Here is a 17,382-nt window from a genome sequence, read left to right on the forward strand (position 1 = left end):
ATAAAAGCTTATATAACTCACTGTCTCCCCTACTGTGTACATGCATGACTGATAAGCAAAAAAAAAAAAAAAAGAATAAAAAGCTTAGTACAGTGGTTCATCAGTGTACTTCAGGGATTAGTTTCAGAATTCCCCGAGTATAATAAAATCTGTGCATACTCAAGTTTCACAGTTGGCCCAGAACTCAAATACACAAAAAGCCAGCCCTCCATATATGTGCATTTCACATCCCTTGAATACTGTTTTTGATCCTTGTTTGGTTAAAAAAATCTGTGTATAAGTGGACTTGTGTAGTTCAAACCTATGTTGTTCAAAAGTTGACTGTATGTTTAATAATACAGCTCGTTAAAAATTATGTAAAATTCCATTACTGAATGCCAGATGCTGATGTGCTGAAGAGATCAAGAAGTGAAATCCAATCTGAATCCAATGGGGTGCAACACACATGTATTGTTCACCACTGTGTCCTAATGCCTACATCAGAGTATGTGCCAGTATGTTTGCTGAATGAGTGAATGGGTGAAAAGAATGTAGTCTTTTTTTTTTTTTTTTTTGAGACGGAGTCTCGCTCTGTCATCCAGGCTGGAGTGCAGTGGTGCAATCTCGGCTCACTGCAAGCTCTGCCTCCTGGGTTCACGTCATTCTCCTGTCTCTGCCTCCCAAGTAGCTGGGACTACAGGTGCCTGCCACAACGTCTGGCTAATTTTTTTTTTTTGTATTTTTAGTAGAGACGGGGTTTCACTGTGTTAGCTAGGATGGTCTTGATCTCCTGACCAAGTGATCTGCCTGCTTCGGCCTCCCAAAGTGCTGGGATTACAGGGGTGAGCCAAGAACGCAGTCATTTTAAATGCAGAGACACTGCTATGGTTTGAATGTTTGTCCCCTTTGAAACTAATATTGAAACTTAATGTCCAATGTTAACAGTACTAAGAGGTCTTTAAGCCTTTAAGAGGTGACTGGCTCATGAGGGGGTCTGCCTTCATGAATGGATTAATGGGTTATCACAGGGTGTGAATGAATTAACAGACTAGGCTTGTTACAAAAGTTGAAGAAAGATTAATTCTGTTGTGATATAAGTAACAGAAGACTCTACCGGAATAAAGTATGCCACATAGGTAAGAAAACACACACGAAGGTGTTTCAAACATAAAGGCACAGGAGCCTGAAACATGGTGTGGGCAGGAAACTGGCAAGCATTTGATGTTTGTACAGTGTGATATTTGTTACAGAGTCAATACGTTTCTCCACAATTTATTTGCTAAAATATTTACTGAGTACTTACTCTGCACCAGGCACTGTTCTAAGTACTAAATATAGATACAGCGGTAAACCAGAAAAACTTTGTGATACGATGTACATTCTAGTGAGAGGCTTATTAAGCAAATAAACATATTAGATTGTGTTAAGTGTTGTGGAGAAAAAAAAAGTTACACGGAGAAAGGAAGAGTGAGCAAATACGTGAGTGAATATGATAAAGGTGTAAGTGTTTGGAGAGTGGCGGTTTATTAATTACATTAGGTGTTCAGGGGAAGAGCTCCCTGATAAGTGACATCTGGGTAAGAACTTAAAGAAAATGAAGGAGTTGTATGTGAAGAGGATTCCAAGCAGAAGGAAGAGTAAGCTCTCTTTGCTTGGTGGTGTGTGGGCCATGGTAAGGACTTTGGTATTCATTCTGAAAGGAGCCACTCTAAAGTTTAGCGAATATATGACTTGACTTACATTTAAAATGGCTGACTAGACACAGGTAGTGTGTGCCTCATCCACAGAAAGGAACCAGAACAGTCAGAAGATACCCACATTTTGAACAGATTGTCCAGGAAGGAATGCTAAGATTCACCAGAGAAGTGATAGGAAGCACCAGAAGTAAGTAAGGAAAGGGTTTGAGGAAGCTGGCATGGGCATATAGTAAGAGAGAAATCCCCAGCATTCCACATTCTGAAAATGGGTTTTATGATCTTGGTTATGGGAGAAACCCTGAACCAACTAGGGCCTTGGGCCTGACATACAGAACTGCCTAAAGATTGGACAGATGTTGCTCCAAACAGGGAACCCACAGAGAATCCCACAGGCATCTGAGTCTAAGCGGCTTCAGCTGGGTGCTATTTTGACAGCCTTGATACCAGGGATCTGCAGACACAGCTGCTGTCACTCCACTGGTCTGAGGAGAAGAGGGGAGGCTAGGCACTCTCACGCACTCCTGGGAGGGTCTCTATCACTCTGCCATGGGCTGCTGGTGAGACCAAGATGTGAGTGGACCACATTCCCCACAGCTTCTTCCCCATGCTGCTGGCCTAAGAGGGACCCTCCCCTCTCTGGTCCCAGGCATAAAGTGCTATTTTGAGAGTTTAATGCTAGGTTGCACCTTGCCCTTTCGGGCTGATCTGGCTGCAGCTGCCACTTGGCTGAGGAGGGACAGGAAAACCAGGCTCTCCTATGCATACCTAAGACAACAGGCTTTTGTGAGACTGAGACTTGAGTGTATGGTAACTCCCCAGTTTCTTGCCCATGCTGTTCATTTGAGAGGGAACCTACTTTCTCAGTCACAGGCCAACAGCTGGCACCATTTTGAGAGTTTAAAGCTGGGCTATGCACTGCCCTTGGGTGACATGGCTGCAACTGCCACCCAGCTGGGAGAGGAACAGCAGAGACCAAGCTTCTCTAAGCACACTTAGGAAAATAACCACTGCCCTGCTATGGGCGGCTGTAAAACTAGGGACTAGCCCCCTCCAACCCATCACAGCTAACAACAACAACAACAACAACAACAACAACAACGACTGCTTAGGTCCCAGAGGGTTGCTCCACCACTGTAACTGCCAACCCCCACATTATACCAGCTGCCCAGGGGCTTGAGAACCTGCCCATATACCCAGTCAGAGACCCAAGAATCACCCCTCCAGGACCCACTAACACTGGAACCAACGTAAACTGCTCTGGGGCCTAAAAACAGGAACACTCAGCCCACTAATGCCACCAGCAGGGTCCAAAGACTGGCTCAGTTGGCATCCAAGTCCCCAGCAAAACCTCACCGCAACCTAAACTGTACCCTAAGCCACAGGGGAAATTGCAGATACCCTTGACCCTGTGTACTGCCTAAAAAGTTATACAAAAACCATACTACCAGAGGTATCCAAAATCAAAATCAAAAAGTATCTTACTTAACCAACAACATATATACAACTTCAGAAAAATATTCTCCCCTACAAAAGCAATTTCAAAAAAATTGGAACAAGTGACTACTGCAACAAACATGCAGATATCAACAGAAGGACACAGAAAACATAAATAAACAAGTAAATATGACAGCACCAAAGGACCACAACAATTGTCCAGCAACAGATCCCAATAAAAAAGAATTCCTTGAAATGCCAAATAAATCAAAACACTGATTTTAAAGAAGCTCAATAAGATGCAAGAGAAATCTGAAAATCAACACTAGGAAATCAGAAAATCCATTCAAGATATGAATGAGAAATTTACCAAGGTGACAGATATCTTAAAACAACAACAATAACAACAACAACAACAAACCCCAGAAATTCTAGAACTAAAAAATTCACTGAAGCAGGGCACAGTTGCTCACATCTGTAATCTTAGCACTTTTGGAGGCTAAGGTGCTTGAGCCCAGGAGTTTGAGACAAGCCTGGGCAACACCGTGAGACCTTGTCTCTACTAAAAAAAATTAGCTGGGTGTGTTGGCATGCACCTGGGGTCCCAGCTACTCAGGAGGCTGAGGCAGGAGGATCGCTTGAGCCCAGGAGATTGAAGCTGCAGTAAGCTGTGATCATACCACTGCATTCCAGCCTGGGTGACAGAGTGAGACAATGTCTCAAATAAATTAATAAATTAAATAAAAAATTTATTCAAGGAAATACAAAATACATTCGAAAGCCTCAATAATAGACTAGAACAAGCAGAAGAATCTGAGAACTTGAAGACAGGTCCTCTGACATATTCTAGTCAGATAAACATAAGGAAACAAAAAAAATTAGCTGAGCCTGGTGGTGTGTGCCCATAGTCTCAGTTACTCAGGAGGCTGGGGCAGGAGGACTGCTTGAGCCCAGGAGTTAAAGGTTGCAACAAGTTATGATGGCACCACCTCATTTCTACCTGGGCAACAGAGACCCTGTTTCTAAAAAATAATAATAATTAATTAATTAAATGAATGAATAAATTTTTTTTAAGTTTAGAAAACCTCTTTAAGAAAACAGTAGATAAAAATTTCCCAAGTCTAACAAGAGAGTTAAGGCATCCAGATACAGGAGGCCCACTGATCCCCAGGCAAATACATGGGGAGGGGGAGGTGGAGGGGGAGGGGAGACTTTCCCACACAAAACAAAAGCTGAGGGATTTCAAAAAAAGGCTGAGGGATTTTATCAACACCAGACCTGTCCTTACAAGAAATCTTAAAGAAGAAAGAAAATCTTTCTTCAATCAGAAAGAAAAACTAATTAACGAGCAATAAGTAATCATGTGAAGGTACAAAACTCACCAGTAATAGTATACAGAAAAACACAGAATATTATAACACCATTAACTGTAGTATGTAAGCTACTCTTACCCTAAGTAGAAAGATCAACCAATCAAAAATAACTACAGCAACTTTTCAAGATATAGACAGTCAAAAATGCTGCTGGGAAAACTGGATACCCATATGCAGAAAAATGAAACTCAATCCCTATCTCTCATAACACATAAAAATCATATCAAAATAGATTAAAGACTGAAATCTAAGATCTCAAACTTTGAAACTACTACAAGAAAAAATTTGGGAAAATCTCCAGGACACTGGTCTGGGCAAAAATTTTCTTGAGCAATACCTCACCAGCACAGGCAACCAAAACAAAAATGGACAAATGGGATCACATGAAGTTAAACAGCTTCTGCACAGCAAAGAAAACAATCAACAAAGTGAAGAGACATCCCACAGAATGGGAGAAAATATTTGCAAATTACCCATCTGACAGGAGATTAATAACCAGAATATATAAGGAGCTTAAGCAACTCTAGAGGAAAAAAAAAAAATCTAATAATCTGATCAAAAAATGAGCCAAAGATTTGAATAGACATTTCTCAAAAGAAGACATGCAAATGGCAAAGAGGCATACGAAAAGGTGCTCAACATCACTGACCATCACAGAAAGGCAAATCAAAGCTATGAGAGCATCTCACCCCAGTTAAAATGGCTTACGTCCAAAAGATAGGCAGTAACAAATGCTGGCAAGGATGTGGAGAAAAGGGAACCCTCATGCACTGATGGTAGGAATATAAACTGGTTACAACCACCATGGAGAACAGTTTGGAGGTCCCTCAGAAAACTAGAGCTACCATATTATCCAGCAATCCCACTGCTGCGTATATAATCAAGCGAAAGGAAATCTGTATATAAAAAAGATGTCTGCACTCCAAATGTTTGTTGTAGCACTGTTCACAATATTTAAGATTTGGAAGCGGCCGAGCGCGGTGGCTCAAGCCTGTAATCCCAGCACTTTGGGAGGCCAAGGTGGGTGGATCATGAGGTCAGGAGATTGAGACCATCCTGGCTAACACGGTGAAACCCCGTCTCTACTAAAAATACAAAAAAATTAGCCGGGCGTGGTGGCAGGCGCCTGTAGTCCCAGCTACTTGGGAGGCTGAGGCAGGAGAATGGTGTGAACCCGGGAGGTGGAGCTTGCAGTGAGCTGAGATTGTGCCACTGCATTCCAGCCTGGGCGAGAGAGTGCGAGACTCCCTCTCAAAAAAAAAAAAAAAAAAAAAGATTTGGAAGCAACCTAAGTGTCCATCAACAGATGAATTAAAAAAATGTGGTGCATATACACAATGAAGTACTATTCAGCCATAAAAAGAATGGGATCGTGTCATTTACAACAACATGGATGGAACTGGAGATCATTATGTTAAGTGAAATAAGCCAGGCACAGAAAGACAAATTTCACATGTTCTCATTTATTTGTGGGAGCTAAAAATCAAAACAATAGAACTCAAGGACACAGAGAGTAGAAGGATGGTTACCAGAGGCTGGGAAGGGTAGTGTGAGAGAAGTGAGGAGATAAGGATGATTAATGGGTATAAAAAAATTACTTAACAAATAATAAGATCTACTCTTTCATAGCACAACAGGGTGACTATAGTGAATAATAATTATATATTTAAAAATAACTAAAAGAGTATAACTGGATTGTCGTAACACAAAGGATAAATGCTTGAGGGGATGGATACCCTATTCTCCATGATGTGATTATTTCACATTGCATGCCTGTGTCAAAACATCTCAGATACCCCACAAATGTATATACCTACTATGTACCCATTAAAAATTAAAAATTAAAAAAATTTTAAAAACAATCACACTATCCAAAGCAATCTACAGGTTCGATGCAATTCTTTTCAAAATACTAATGTCATTTTTTCACAGAATTACAAAAAACAATTCTAAAATTCATATGGAACAAAAAAAGAACCTAAATAGCCAAAAGAATCCTAAGCAAAAAGAAAAAAGCTAGAGGCATTACACTGTCTGACTTAAAATTATACAAGGTTATAGCAACCAAAACAGCATGTATTAGTATTAAAATAGATACACAGATCAATGGAACAGAATAGAGAACCTAGAAATAAAGCCATATACTTAACAGCAAACTGATCTTTGAAAAGTCAACAAGCACATTCACTGGGGAAAAGACATTCTTTTCAATAAATGGTTCTGGGAAAACTGGACTGGCATATGCAGAGGAATAAAAGATCCCTATCACTCACCATATACAAAAATCAACCCAAGACCGATTAAAGACTTGAATATAAGACCTGAAACTCATGACTAAGACCTCAGGCAACAAAAATAAAAACAGACAAATGGGACTTAAACAAAAAAGCTTCTGCACAGCAAAAGAAATAATCAAGAGTCAATAGGCAACCTACAAAATGGGAGAAAAATATCTGCAAACTATATGACCCAACAGGGGACTAACATCCAGAATTTACAAGAAACTCAACTCAATAAAAAAAAAACCCCAAATAATCCCATTAAAAGGTGGACTAAGGACATGAATACTCAATAAAAAAAAACCCCAAATAATCCCATTAAAAGGTAGACTAAGGACATGAATAGAGATTTTTCAAAAGAAGACAAATGGCCAACAAACACATGAAAAAATGTCCACTATCACTAACCAGCAGAGAAATGCAAATTAAAACCCCCCAAAAAATAATATGTTGGACAGGATTAGAAGAAAAGGGACTTATACACTCTTGGTGGGAATGAAAATCAGCACCATCTCTATAGAAAATAGTATGAAAGGCCGGGCATGGTGGCTCACGCCTATAATCCCAGCACTTTGGGAGGCCGAGGTAGGCGGATCACGAGGTCAGGAGATTGAGACCATCCTGGCCAATATGGTGAAACCCTGTCTCTACTAAAAATGCAAAAAATTAGCCAGCCGTGGCAGAACGTGCCTGTAGTCCCAGCTACTTGGGAGGGTGAGGCAGGAGAATTGCTTGAACCTGGGAAGCAGAGGCTGCAGTGAGCAGAGATCACACCACTGCACTCCAGCCTGGGCAATAGAGCGAGACTCCATTTAAAAAAAAAAAAGAAAAAGAAAGAAAGAAAATAGTATGAAAATTTCTCAAAGAACTAAAAATAAAACTACCACATGATCTAGCAGTTCCACTGCTGGGTATCTGCAAAAAGGAAAATAAATCATATCAAAAATACACCTGTACTTGTATGTTTATCGCAGCACTATTCATAATAACAACTATGGAATCAACCCAAGTGTCTAGGAGTAGATAATGTGGTATGGAATGGAACACAATACTATTCAACCATAAAAAAGAATGAAATCACGTGTTTTGCAGAAACATGGATGGAACTGGATGCCATTATCTTAATTGAAACAACTCAAACAAAGAAAAATACCACATGTTCTCACTTATAAGTGGGAGCTACATAATGTGTACACACAGAGGCATAGTGTGGAATGATCAACAATGAAGACTCAGAGGGTGGGGTGAAAGGGTAGATGAAGGGAGGTTGGTTGGTGGTTACAATGTGCGCTGTTCCAGTGATGGATCCATTGAAGGCCCTGACTTCACCACAATGCAATATATCAACCTAGCAAAACTGCACTTATACCTCATGAACATATACAAATTAAAAAAAAAAAGTATCACTCTGATAGATGTATTGCCAATAGTCTACGGGGAGCAAGGGCAGCAGAAGGGAGAAAGTGAAGAAGCTATTGCAGTCACTACTGAAGTCATCCAGGGTGACCAGGACCAGATGATAGCGTAGTGGAGTAATTCTAATTACTTGGAGAGCTGCTCCACTTTTTTTTTTTTTTTTTTTTTTTTTTTGAGACGGAGTCTCGCTGTCTCCCAGGCTGGAGTTCAGTGGTGCAATCTTGGCTCACTGCAAGCTCCGCCTCCCGGGTTCACGCCATTCTCCTGCCTCAGCCTCCTAAGTAGCTGGGACTACAGGCGCCCGCCACCACGCCCGGCTAATTTTTTTTGTATATTTAGTAGAGACGGGGTTTCACCGTGTTAGCCAGGATGGTCTCGATCTCCTGACCTTGTGATCCGCCCGCCTTGGCCTCCCAAAGTGCTGGGATTACAGGTGTGAGCCACTGCACCTGGCTGCTGCTCCACATTCTTATTAGTCGGTGCTAAGCTGGCTTTGTTTTTTCTAAAAGGTTCTCACAATATTCTAGAATCAATATGGGAAGTAAGATCCTTCTGAGGTCTGAACCATGTCCCATTTAAAAGCATATGGCTCTTTGAGTACTGTCATTTATGTGTGAATCATTCTATTATAGATTTTAAAAAGATGTCCATTAAAAATAACCTTGGTCAGGTATGGTGGCTCACGCCTGTAGTCCCAACACTTTGGGAGGCTGAGGCAGGCAGATCACTTGAAGTCTGGAGTTTGAGACTGGCCTGGCCAACATGGTGAAACCCCTCCTTTACTAAAAATACAAAAATTAGCTAGGGCATGGTAGCGCAGGCCTGTAATCACAGCTACTTGGGAGGCTGAGGCAGGAGAATCACCTGAATCCGGGAGGCAGACGTTCCAGTGAGCTGAGATTGCGTTACTGCACTCCAGCCTGGGTGACAGAGCAAGACTCTGTCTCAAACAAAAAAACCTTAAAACACTTTCTTATTAGATACACAGTAAAAAACAACAGTATAAATAATTTGCCAATTAAAATGAGATTCCACTATTTAGCCTGAAGATCATAGAAGAAAATACTTTTCTGAGTTGTTAAAGGTAGAATAACTGATGTATCTTTTCTTTTCTTTTTTTTTGAGATGGAGTTTCACTCTTGTTGCCCAGGCTGGAGTGCAATGGTGCGATCTCGGCTCACTGCAACCTCTGCCTCCCAGGTTCAAGTGATTCTCCTGCCTCAGCCTCCCGAGTAGCTGGGATTACAGGCATGCATCAACACGCCTGGCTAATTTTTTTGTTATTTTTAGTAGACACGGGATTTCTCCGTGTGGTCAGGCTGGTCTCGAACTCTTGACCTCAGGTGATCTCAGGTGATCCGCCAGCCTCGGCCTCCCAAAGTGCTGGGATTACAGGCATGAGCCACCATGCCCGGCTAACTGAAGTATCTTTTCTAGAGTGTAGTATGACACTATACATCAAAAAACATATAATTATTTGTAATTACGTCATTATGAATAATTAAAAATAAGTTAAATGACACCATACATCATAAAGCCCTTTTAAAAATCACGCAACGTCTGACTTAGCAATTCTATGTCTAGGACACGTCCTAAGAAAAACTATACAAAGATTTATGTGCAGAGTCTCATCATAAAGAGCTGTCAAAAATATGTAGATTAAAGTGTACTAGGGAAACAATGTAATGAACTGAATTGTATTTAAATTTTTGGCTGACAAAGCAAAGTGTCCAAAATATGTTAAGTGAATTAAAAGGAGGTTACAATTTATAAGTTAGTCATCAATTTTGAAAATGGGAGTAGGGGAGTATGAACACAGGCACTGAGTGTCTGAAAGTTAATAATGATATATATACAAAAAACAAGATTGGCCAGGAGTTGACATTACTGAATCTGGGTGATGGGTATCTGGAGTGGGGTGGGTTAACAGAAGGACTTTTCATGATCACGATTACCATTCTTTCTACTTTCGTAAGTATGTTTAAACTTTTCCATAGTAAAAGGTTTTTTTAAATGTGAAAAAATATTCACTGAAGTGTTTTATCAATCTGGGTATAGAATTACAGATGTTTTGCATAACTAAGTCCAAATTCTCATTCATTCTCCCAGTCACTTCAAAACACCATTGAGACAAGTTTAACTTACCACCCAACAAGCATTTCCAAGGTCAGCAATCTTCACCTTGAGCTTTTCTGCATTTTTTGGCTCAAGGGGATTAACAAGAAAATTTCCAGCCGTGGATTTTCCTACAGACAACAGGCATCATCAGTAAGACTGTTCAATGAACAGAGAAATACTCAATGAGTAATAAAGCTCTCCAAGGTTAAGAGTGATACAGTCAGCAATACCCAAGTGACAACTTGCATTTTCTGAGACAAAAAGAGCACAGCAACACCTTGAGTTTCCAGAATTAAAAACCTCTGCCCTCATAGCAATAAATGAAATGCTGTGTACTCAGTACACGATGGATAAAGTTAGCTACAGATTACAATTTAAAGGTAACTTAGACACACCCGTTGTAAAGCTATAGTTACAAAAACAATCATACTTTTAGTCTAGAAATCTGAATGTGTTGTGCAGGGAAGGAGTGTTGAGGAAGTATAGCTGCATAGGTACCTTTGTTGTCCAGTGGTCCGTTATGTTCTTGCTCTTGCTCATCTTCACAGGGTATCTCTGCCCGAATGCTTTCTTGAAGTTGGCTAATGTGTTGTTCACTGAATGACTGATCTATAGCTGAGGAAGACTGGCACACCATGGTGTCTGACACCTCAGATGTTATAGGTGTACAAGAGTCTGTTTCTTGAGATGTGCTGCTGTCTCCATTTTGGGAGCTTAGGAAACTAGATTCCTGATTTAAATTTTGGACATCACAGTCATTAGCATTATGTAGATCCTCTTTATGTCTCAATGTTTCATTATTACTGTTCTGAGCATAATTAATGACTTCAATCACTCCATTGCAATTAATTTCTGCTGCACCACCCTCTGTATCACGTTCCATAAGTGTTTGATCCTGGCCAATGGTACTTGACTCTTCTAAGGAACAAACGAACAAAAAAAGATGTATGCATATGTGTGTGAGTGAAAGAACAGAAACATTTCTCACAAGATTAAAACATTTTCTAGAACTTATACTGAGTGACATAAAAACATGATTAAACATCTAAAACCTATTTCTGGAAGGGCCAAGATCTTACTTTTACCCAGTTGTTAAATGAAATCTATGTTCCATTTCCTGAGAAAAGTTACAAATTACACTTAAATATTACCTGCCTAACATTTATGACAAGATCCATATTCTTATAAAGATACCCCCAGAGATGTGTTGTATATATGAAACCACTGTATTATACAGCAATGATAAATTAAAGTGTGTTGTAAAGTAATTTTTGTGATGTTCTATTTATACCAAGTTTTTCTTGGGTCATTTTATTAGGTGGGTTCTCTTTCAAGGGTCTTTCAACAGGACTCTCTGATTCTTCTTGCTTGTTTGGTCTTTTTTGCCCAGGGCCCGACTCTTTCTCCATTTCCTCAATTTCCTGCATTCGCTTCTCTAGTAATTCTGCCTGGCGCTTCTGCTTCTTCTTCAATTTCTTCTTCTTATTCTTTGACATTTTGTCAGCCTGGGCGGAGATTACAAACAGATAAAGCCTTCAGGTGGCTAATTAATTACCCCCAGTTGGAGATAGTTGTTAACTTTAATTACTTCCTAATTAAATTTCACAAATCTTTCCCTAACATAGCACTTAAGTCTTTCATTAAATTAAAAGATGCGGGATACTCTTATAAACCCAAATAAAAACAGAATAAATAACAAAGTGTGGTCTTCCGAGCAGTCCGTGGGGCTGGTTTACAGTCAGACAAACTCAAAATTTTTTAGAGGCCTCACCAGTACAAATTTGATGAAGGTGCATGGGAATTTACTGGAGAAAATTATAGAAGTGCAGGAATTTTTTTTCCTTTTGGTTCTCAAACTTGAAACAAACTGTTACCATCCACAACAGAAGAATCCATGCCCACAGTCCATAGATCAAAATAAATATAGAAACACCTTATACTTACTGGTTTAGGTTGGGGAGCAGTACTGACTGAAAAGAAAAGAAAACCAAGTAAGAATTCTGGCATTCATCAGGCAATATAAACTAAGGCTCAGATAAAACACTCTACCAGAATGAAAAGTCTTTCTTATGTAGTCTACATTGCAGAGAAAACTATTGTTTTTAAATGACTTAAGTAGAAGCCATATTATTATCATTTTTAAAGAAAATAATGCATAATAGAAATTGCCAAACTTAAAAAAAAAGGATAAATAAAATTCTTCCTCCCCAGGTAGCATCAATAAGTGCAAAGAACCAAGTTCCCATTTCTGGTTTCCACGACTAAAGCTGCTAAAATCACTATTTTCCATTCCTATGCACTGCTTAAAATAGAAAGGGACAAGCAACAACCTCTTCACCTCAAATGCTACCCAGAATCTGTCAGTTTTAAAAGGGGAGTCTAGGTGACATCAAGAGCTATAGTAATTTGCTCTATAGCATGTCATGGGTAACAGTGTAGCTTAGCTGGAAGGTAGGCTCTTCAGTCTTCCTCTTTTTAAAATATTTGTATAACTGTGGTTAAAAAAAACACATAATAAAAATGTATACTCTAGATGAGTGTACATTCAGTGGTTTTAACACTATTCACACTGTTGTATAACAGGATCTGTAGAATGTTTTCATCTTGTAAAACAGAAACTACATCCATTTAACAACCAACTCCCCATTTCCCCCTTCTTCCTTTTTAAAGAAGTATATAGCTAATACTTTAACTTGAGGATCAAGCAAGTTCCTAAAAAATGACACACTGCTAAAACTAAAATCTGTATCTCAAAAGAAAAAAAATCATAAAGCAGGCTTTATTTATTTATTTATTTAATTTTATGTCTTGAGACAGGGTCTCACTTTGTTGCCTATGCTGGAGTGCAGTGGCACTATCACAACTCGTGGCAGCCTTGACTTCCTAGGCTCAAGCAATCATCCTGCCCCAGCCTCCTGAGTAACTGGACTACAGGCACGCATCACCATGCCTGGCTAATTTTTTAAATTTTTGTAGAGACAGGGTCTTACTATGTTGCCTAGGCTGGTCTCAAACTTCTGGGCTCAAATCATCCTCCCACCTCAGCCTCCCAAAGTGTTGGGTTACAGGCATGAACCACTGTGCCTGGTCCCACAATTTATTTAGTATATAATACTGTGTGGCACACTACTAATTGCTTTACCATTTAATCCCAATAATTCACAGTTGAGGGAAAAAAGGGTAAAATAACTCAGCTAAGGTTTCTCAGTCTAGGATGAAACCCAAATTCAAACCAAGTCTGTCTACTCCAGTGTTTAAACCCAAACTCTTAATAGCAATGTTATCTTGTCCCTCTATAGACTACCAGTCCTATAAATGAGCATGTGTGATCACAGTAAGAGGTAAACACTTCAAAAATCATCAAATCATAAGAAAAAATATTTTTAAACAATACGCACCAGCTTTTATAACATACAACACAAAGACACAACAATATCTAGTTTTCTCCTTCCCCTATGGAAGTAACAGTGAGAATGTCTCTTGGAAGCTGATAATGTTTCTTAAATACGTTATTGTTGAAATGGATTGAGTGGTGTTTAATTCCCTGGTAACAGAATAAAAATAGAAATTTCTTTTAACTTCTAATGAGAGCAAAGTCCCTAAAAGAAAATATACCTGCAGATCCGGAAGGTGGAGGAGCTCCAGATCGCTGCCATTCTGTTGCTTCTGCAGCCAGCCTCCGAATGTACTGCTCATTCACTGACAATAAGATGTTCTCTGGTTTAATGTCAGTGTGGATGATACGGCACTTGGTATGTAAATAATCAAGACCCTGTAACACCTGAATGGAAATAGAGTGGCAGACTTGCAAACACAAAATACAGGCTTTCTGGAGAAGTAAGAGATTATAACACGACATTAAAAAAAAAAAAAAGATATGATAGCGTTTTCTATAGAGAATAAAAGCACCTTTTAAAAAAGCACAAAGAAACTTTCTCCAAAAGATTAAACTATGAAAAAGGCAAGGATTTATTTATAATAAAAAATTCTTCAATGTTTTACAAAGCTAATTCTATTTGGAGATATTCTTCAACTATGTACCTTGCAAAGACTGAGAATAAACATTCAACACACACACACCCTCTAAGTGTTGTAATGTAGGTGCTGACAGAGATTTAGATATCTTTAATTCAAATTTCCTCACTGATGAAGAACTGAGGTCTCTTGTTGCCCGGTTTGGAGCCCTTTCCAGGACATATTATCCAAACAAATTTTTGCCCCTTGAAGTATTAATATTTTCCTGATGGTAAAATTCTGTACTGTATATTGAAGGCTCTTTAGAAAATTAGAAAATGCCCATGAATCATGCTGTATAAAGAGATGGCAATAATCTGACATAGCAATTATCTATTCATGTAAAATTACTATTTGCAACCAGAACTTCTGGATAAGGGCTCCAATTTTCCCAAGTCAGGAACCTCAGCTTCCCTTTCTAATTATTATAGGAGGCAAACCTGGGGGAAAATGTTTATGCTAAAACATTTAAAAACAGGATAAGCATAATAAATTCTAAAAGTTGAATGAAATATTTAATTTTAGCAATTAACTTTTTTTTTTTTTTTTTTTTTCCTGAGACGGAGTCTTGCTCTGTCGCCCAGGCTGGAGTGCAGTGGCACAATCTCAGCTCACTGCAACCTCTGCCTCCCAGGTTCAAGCGATTCTCCTGCCTCAGCCTCCCAAGTAGCTGGGATTATAGGCACTCGTCACCACACCCGGCTAATTTTTGTATTTTTAGTAGAGACGGGGTTTCGCACTGTTGGCCAGGCTGGTCTCGAGCTCCTGACCTCAGGTGATCTGCCTGCCTCGGCCTCCCAAAGTGCTGGGATTACAGGCGTGAGCCACTGCGCCCAGCCAATAACTTACTTTTTAAAACAAAAATTTTTTTTTTTTTTCAGATGGAGTCTCGCTGTGTCACCCAGGCTGGAGTGCAGTGGTGCGTCTCGGCTCACCGCAAGCTCCGCCTCCTGGGTTCACGCCATTTTCCTGCCTCAGCCTCCCGAGTAGCTTGGACTACAGGCGCCCGCCACTGCGCCCGGCTAATTTTTTGTATTTTTAGTAGAGACGGGGTTTCACCGTGTTAGCCAGGATGGTCTTGATCTCCTGACCTCGTGATCCGCCTGCCTTGGCCTCCCAAAGTGCTGGGATTACAGGAATGAGCCACCACACCCGGCCTTAAAACAAAAATTCTATTGGAAAAAATAAACTCCTGACACTTTAAGAATATTAAAAAATCACTACATAGTCAAGACTAAGATACTTGCTGATTCAAGATACATACTTGCTGAATAATTTTTTTGACACAAGGCAGTGGAAGCCCCTGATAATTGGACTTGATGATCCACTTGAGCAGATGATGCCCCAAAACTTCAAATACCATGCAGATATCTAGGAATTCATTAAGGAGGGAAAAAAAAGGCACAAAAGAAGAACACGGCAAGACAAGCTGTGAATTCCACCCTATTAAATGTTAAGTATTATTTTCTTTCAGTATAAAAAGTTATAGAGCTTGAATGAATAAATATGTAGCTGTCAATACTCTAAAATTTCAAATTCTAATCCTATAGTCAATGAAAGCATCCATGAAACATTAAATTGCGGGCGGCTGGCTTATCAATATCATTATGTACATTAAAATACTTAATGGTAAAAGAAAAAGTGAAACCTACATATGCAAATAATGAAAGAAAGCACTAGGCTCAAGCCTCAAGCTGTTGATTAGTTTCAGGTAAATTAGTTTCTTCCCTAATATCAAAATTGGTGTCCAGGGTAAAAATTCCCACTCTCACAGCTTCAAAGCAAGAAAAAACAAATTATTCCTTAACTATAGAAGAGATGAATGTAAAAGAAAGACTTAAACCTCAAAAACGTAAATGCCAACATTTTTTTAAACAGGAAACTTGCTTAATGCTCTGTATTTTACAAAACTAATCTTGATTCCAGTGCTACCATGTGTTGTCCTTATGTATGAACAGCCTGATGACACTACACAGCAGGAATACTCTTTGAGTCTAAAATTGTGCAGGGCACTACAGAGATTTTAGTAGTATCTTGATGTCTTCCACCCCCACTGGCTTCTACATGCAAGTTAAGACATACATATATAGTAATGGTCTAGTGCTCGGACTTTAACATTCTCCACTAAACGAAAGCCTGAGCTCCTTGGAAAAATAGCCAAATCCAAGGCAGGAAAAATACAGGGTAAACTTGGAACATCTTGCTGTTCTAACAAATAAGAGGACATGTCAGGAAGAAACAGGAACCATCTTGAAAAGGACGTCACCAGCCAATGTGGAGACTTCTTTTTTTTTTTTTTTTTGAGACGGAGTCTTGCTCTGTTGCCCAGACTGGAGTGCAGTGGCGCTATCTCGGCTCACTGAAACCTCTGCCTCTTGGCACTACAGGCGTGCACCACCACGCTGGGCTAATTTTTGTATTTTTAGTACAGACAGGGTTTCACCATATTGGCCAGGCTGGTCTCGAACTCCTGACCTCGTAATCTGCCCGCCTCGGCCTCCCAAAGTGCTGGGATTACAAGCGTGAGCCATTGCACCCAGCCAGACCATTATAAAGAATAAAGTTATGAGTTAATATATAAATTAAAAACAGAACAAGTTCACACTGATCTGAAAGTAAGTGTGGAGGCAGGAGGAAGAGAAACATCTTCTTTAGAGAAGAAAGCCAAATAATAAATATATAAGAAACAGAAAATCACCATTTTACAATCACTATGGTATACTATTACTGATTCAGGTAAGAATCAGTGAACACTAAAATAACCATGTGAAAGACTGTTGGGGAAAAGGATTGTCACAGTGTCAAAATATCATTCCACAGATTGCGCATTAATTACAAAAAGAACAAAGTACCTTTACAACTGGGAAATCTAGAAGGCACTGCCTTAACCAAGTGATCAAACTTATTACCAACAATGATAAGCACAAATTCACATCATGTGCCTTCTAATGCAATATACTGAGAAGACTAAAACATAATCCATGTAGTATGCTTGACAAACACAGTTAACCTGAATTTAATCATGAGGTAACAGTCAAACAAATCCAAACTAAGGTGGCATAAAACAACTAG

General features: G+C 39.5%; 1 protein-coding gene across 3 annotated transcripts in view; it reads right to left on the reverse strand.

The window, feature by feature from the left end:
- The window catches only part of SRPK1 (SRSF protein kinase 1), an 84,911-nt gene that overhangs the window by 24,534 nt on the left and 42,995 nt on the right, over positions 1–17,382 (reverse strand). For all 3 annotated transcript variants that reach the window (XM_058432274.1, XM_032140308.2, XM_032140307.2), the window contains 6 exons: positions 15,575–15,681; positions 13,912–14,077; positions 12,241–12,266; positions 11,588–11,801; positions 10,795–11,214; positions 10,324–10,424 (listed from right to left, as the gene is read on the reverse strand). In XM_058432274.1, coding sequence (XP_058288257.1) covers positions 10,324–10,424; positions 10,795–11,214; positions 11,588–11,801; positions 12,241–12,266; positions 13,912–14,077; positions 15,575–15,681 — 1,034 coding nt within the window. The remainder of the gene's footprint in view (positions 1–10,323; positions 10,425–10,794; positions 11,215–11,587; positions 11,802–12,240; positions 12,267–13,911; positions 14,078–15,574; positions 15,682–17,382) is intronic.

This window comes from Hylobates moloch, unplaced genomic scaffold (assembly GCF_009828535.3).
Source record: "Hylobates moloch isolate HMO894 unplaced genomic scaffold, HMol_V3 SCAFFOLD_20, whole genome shotgun sequence".
Lineage (NCBI taxonomy): Eukaryota > Metazoa > Chordata > Mammalia > Primates > Hylobatidae > Hylobates > Hylobates moloch.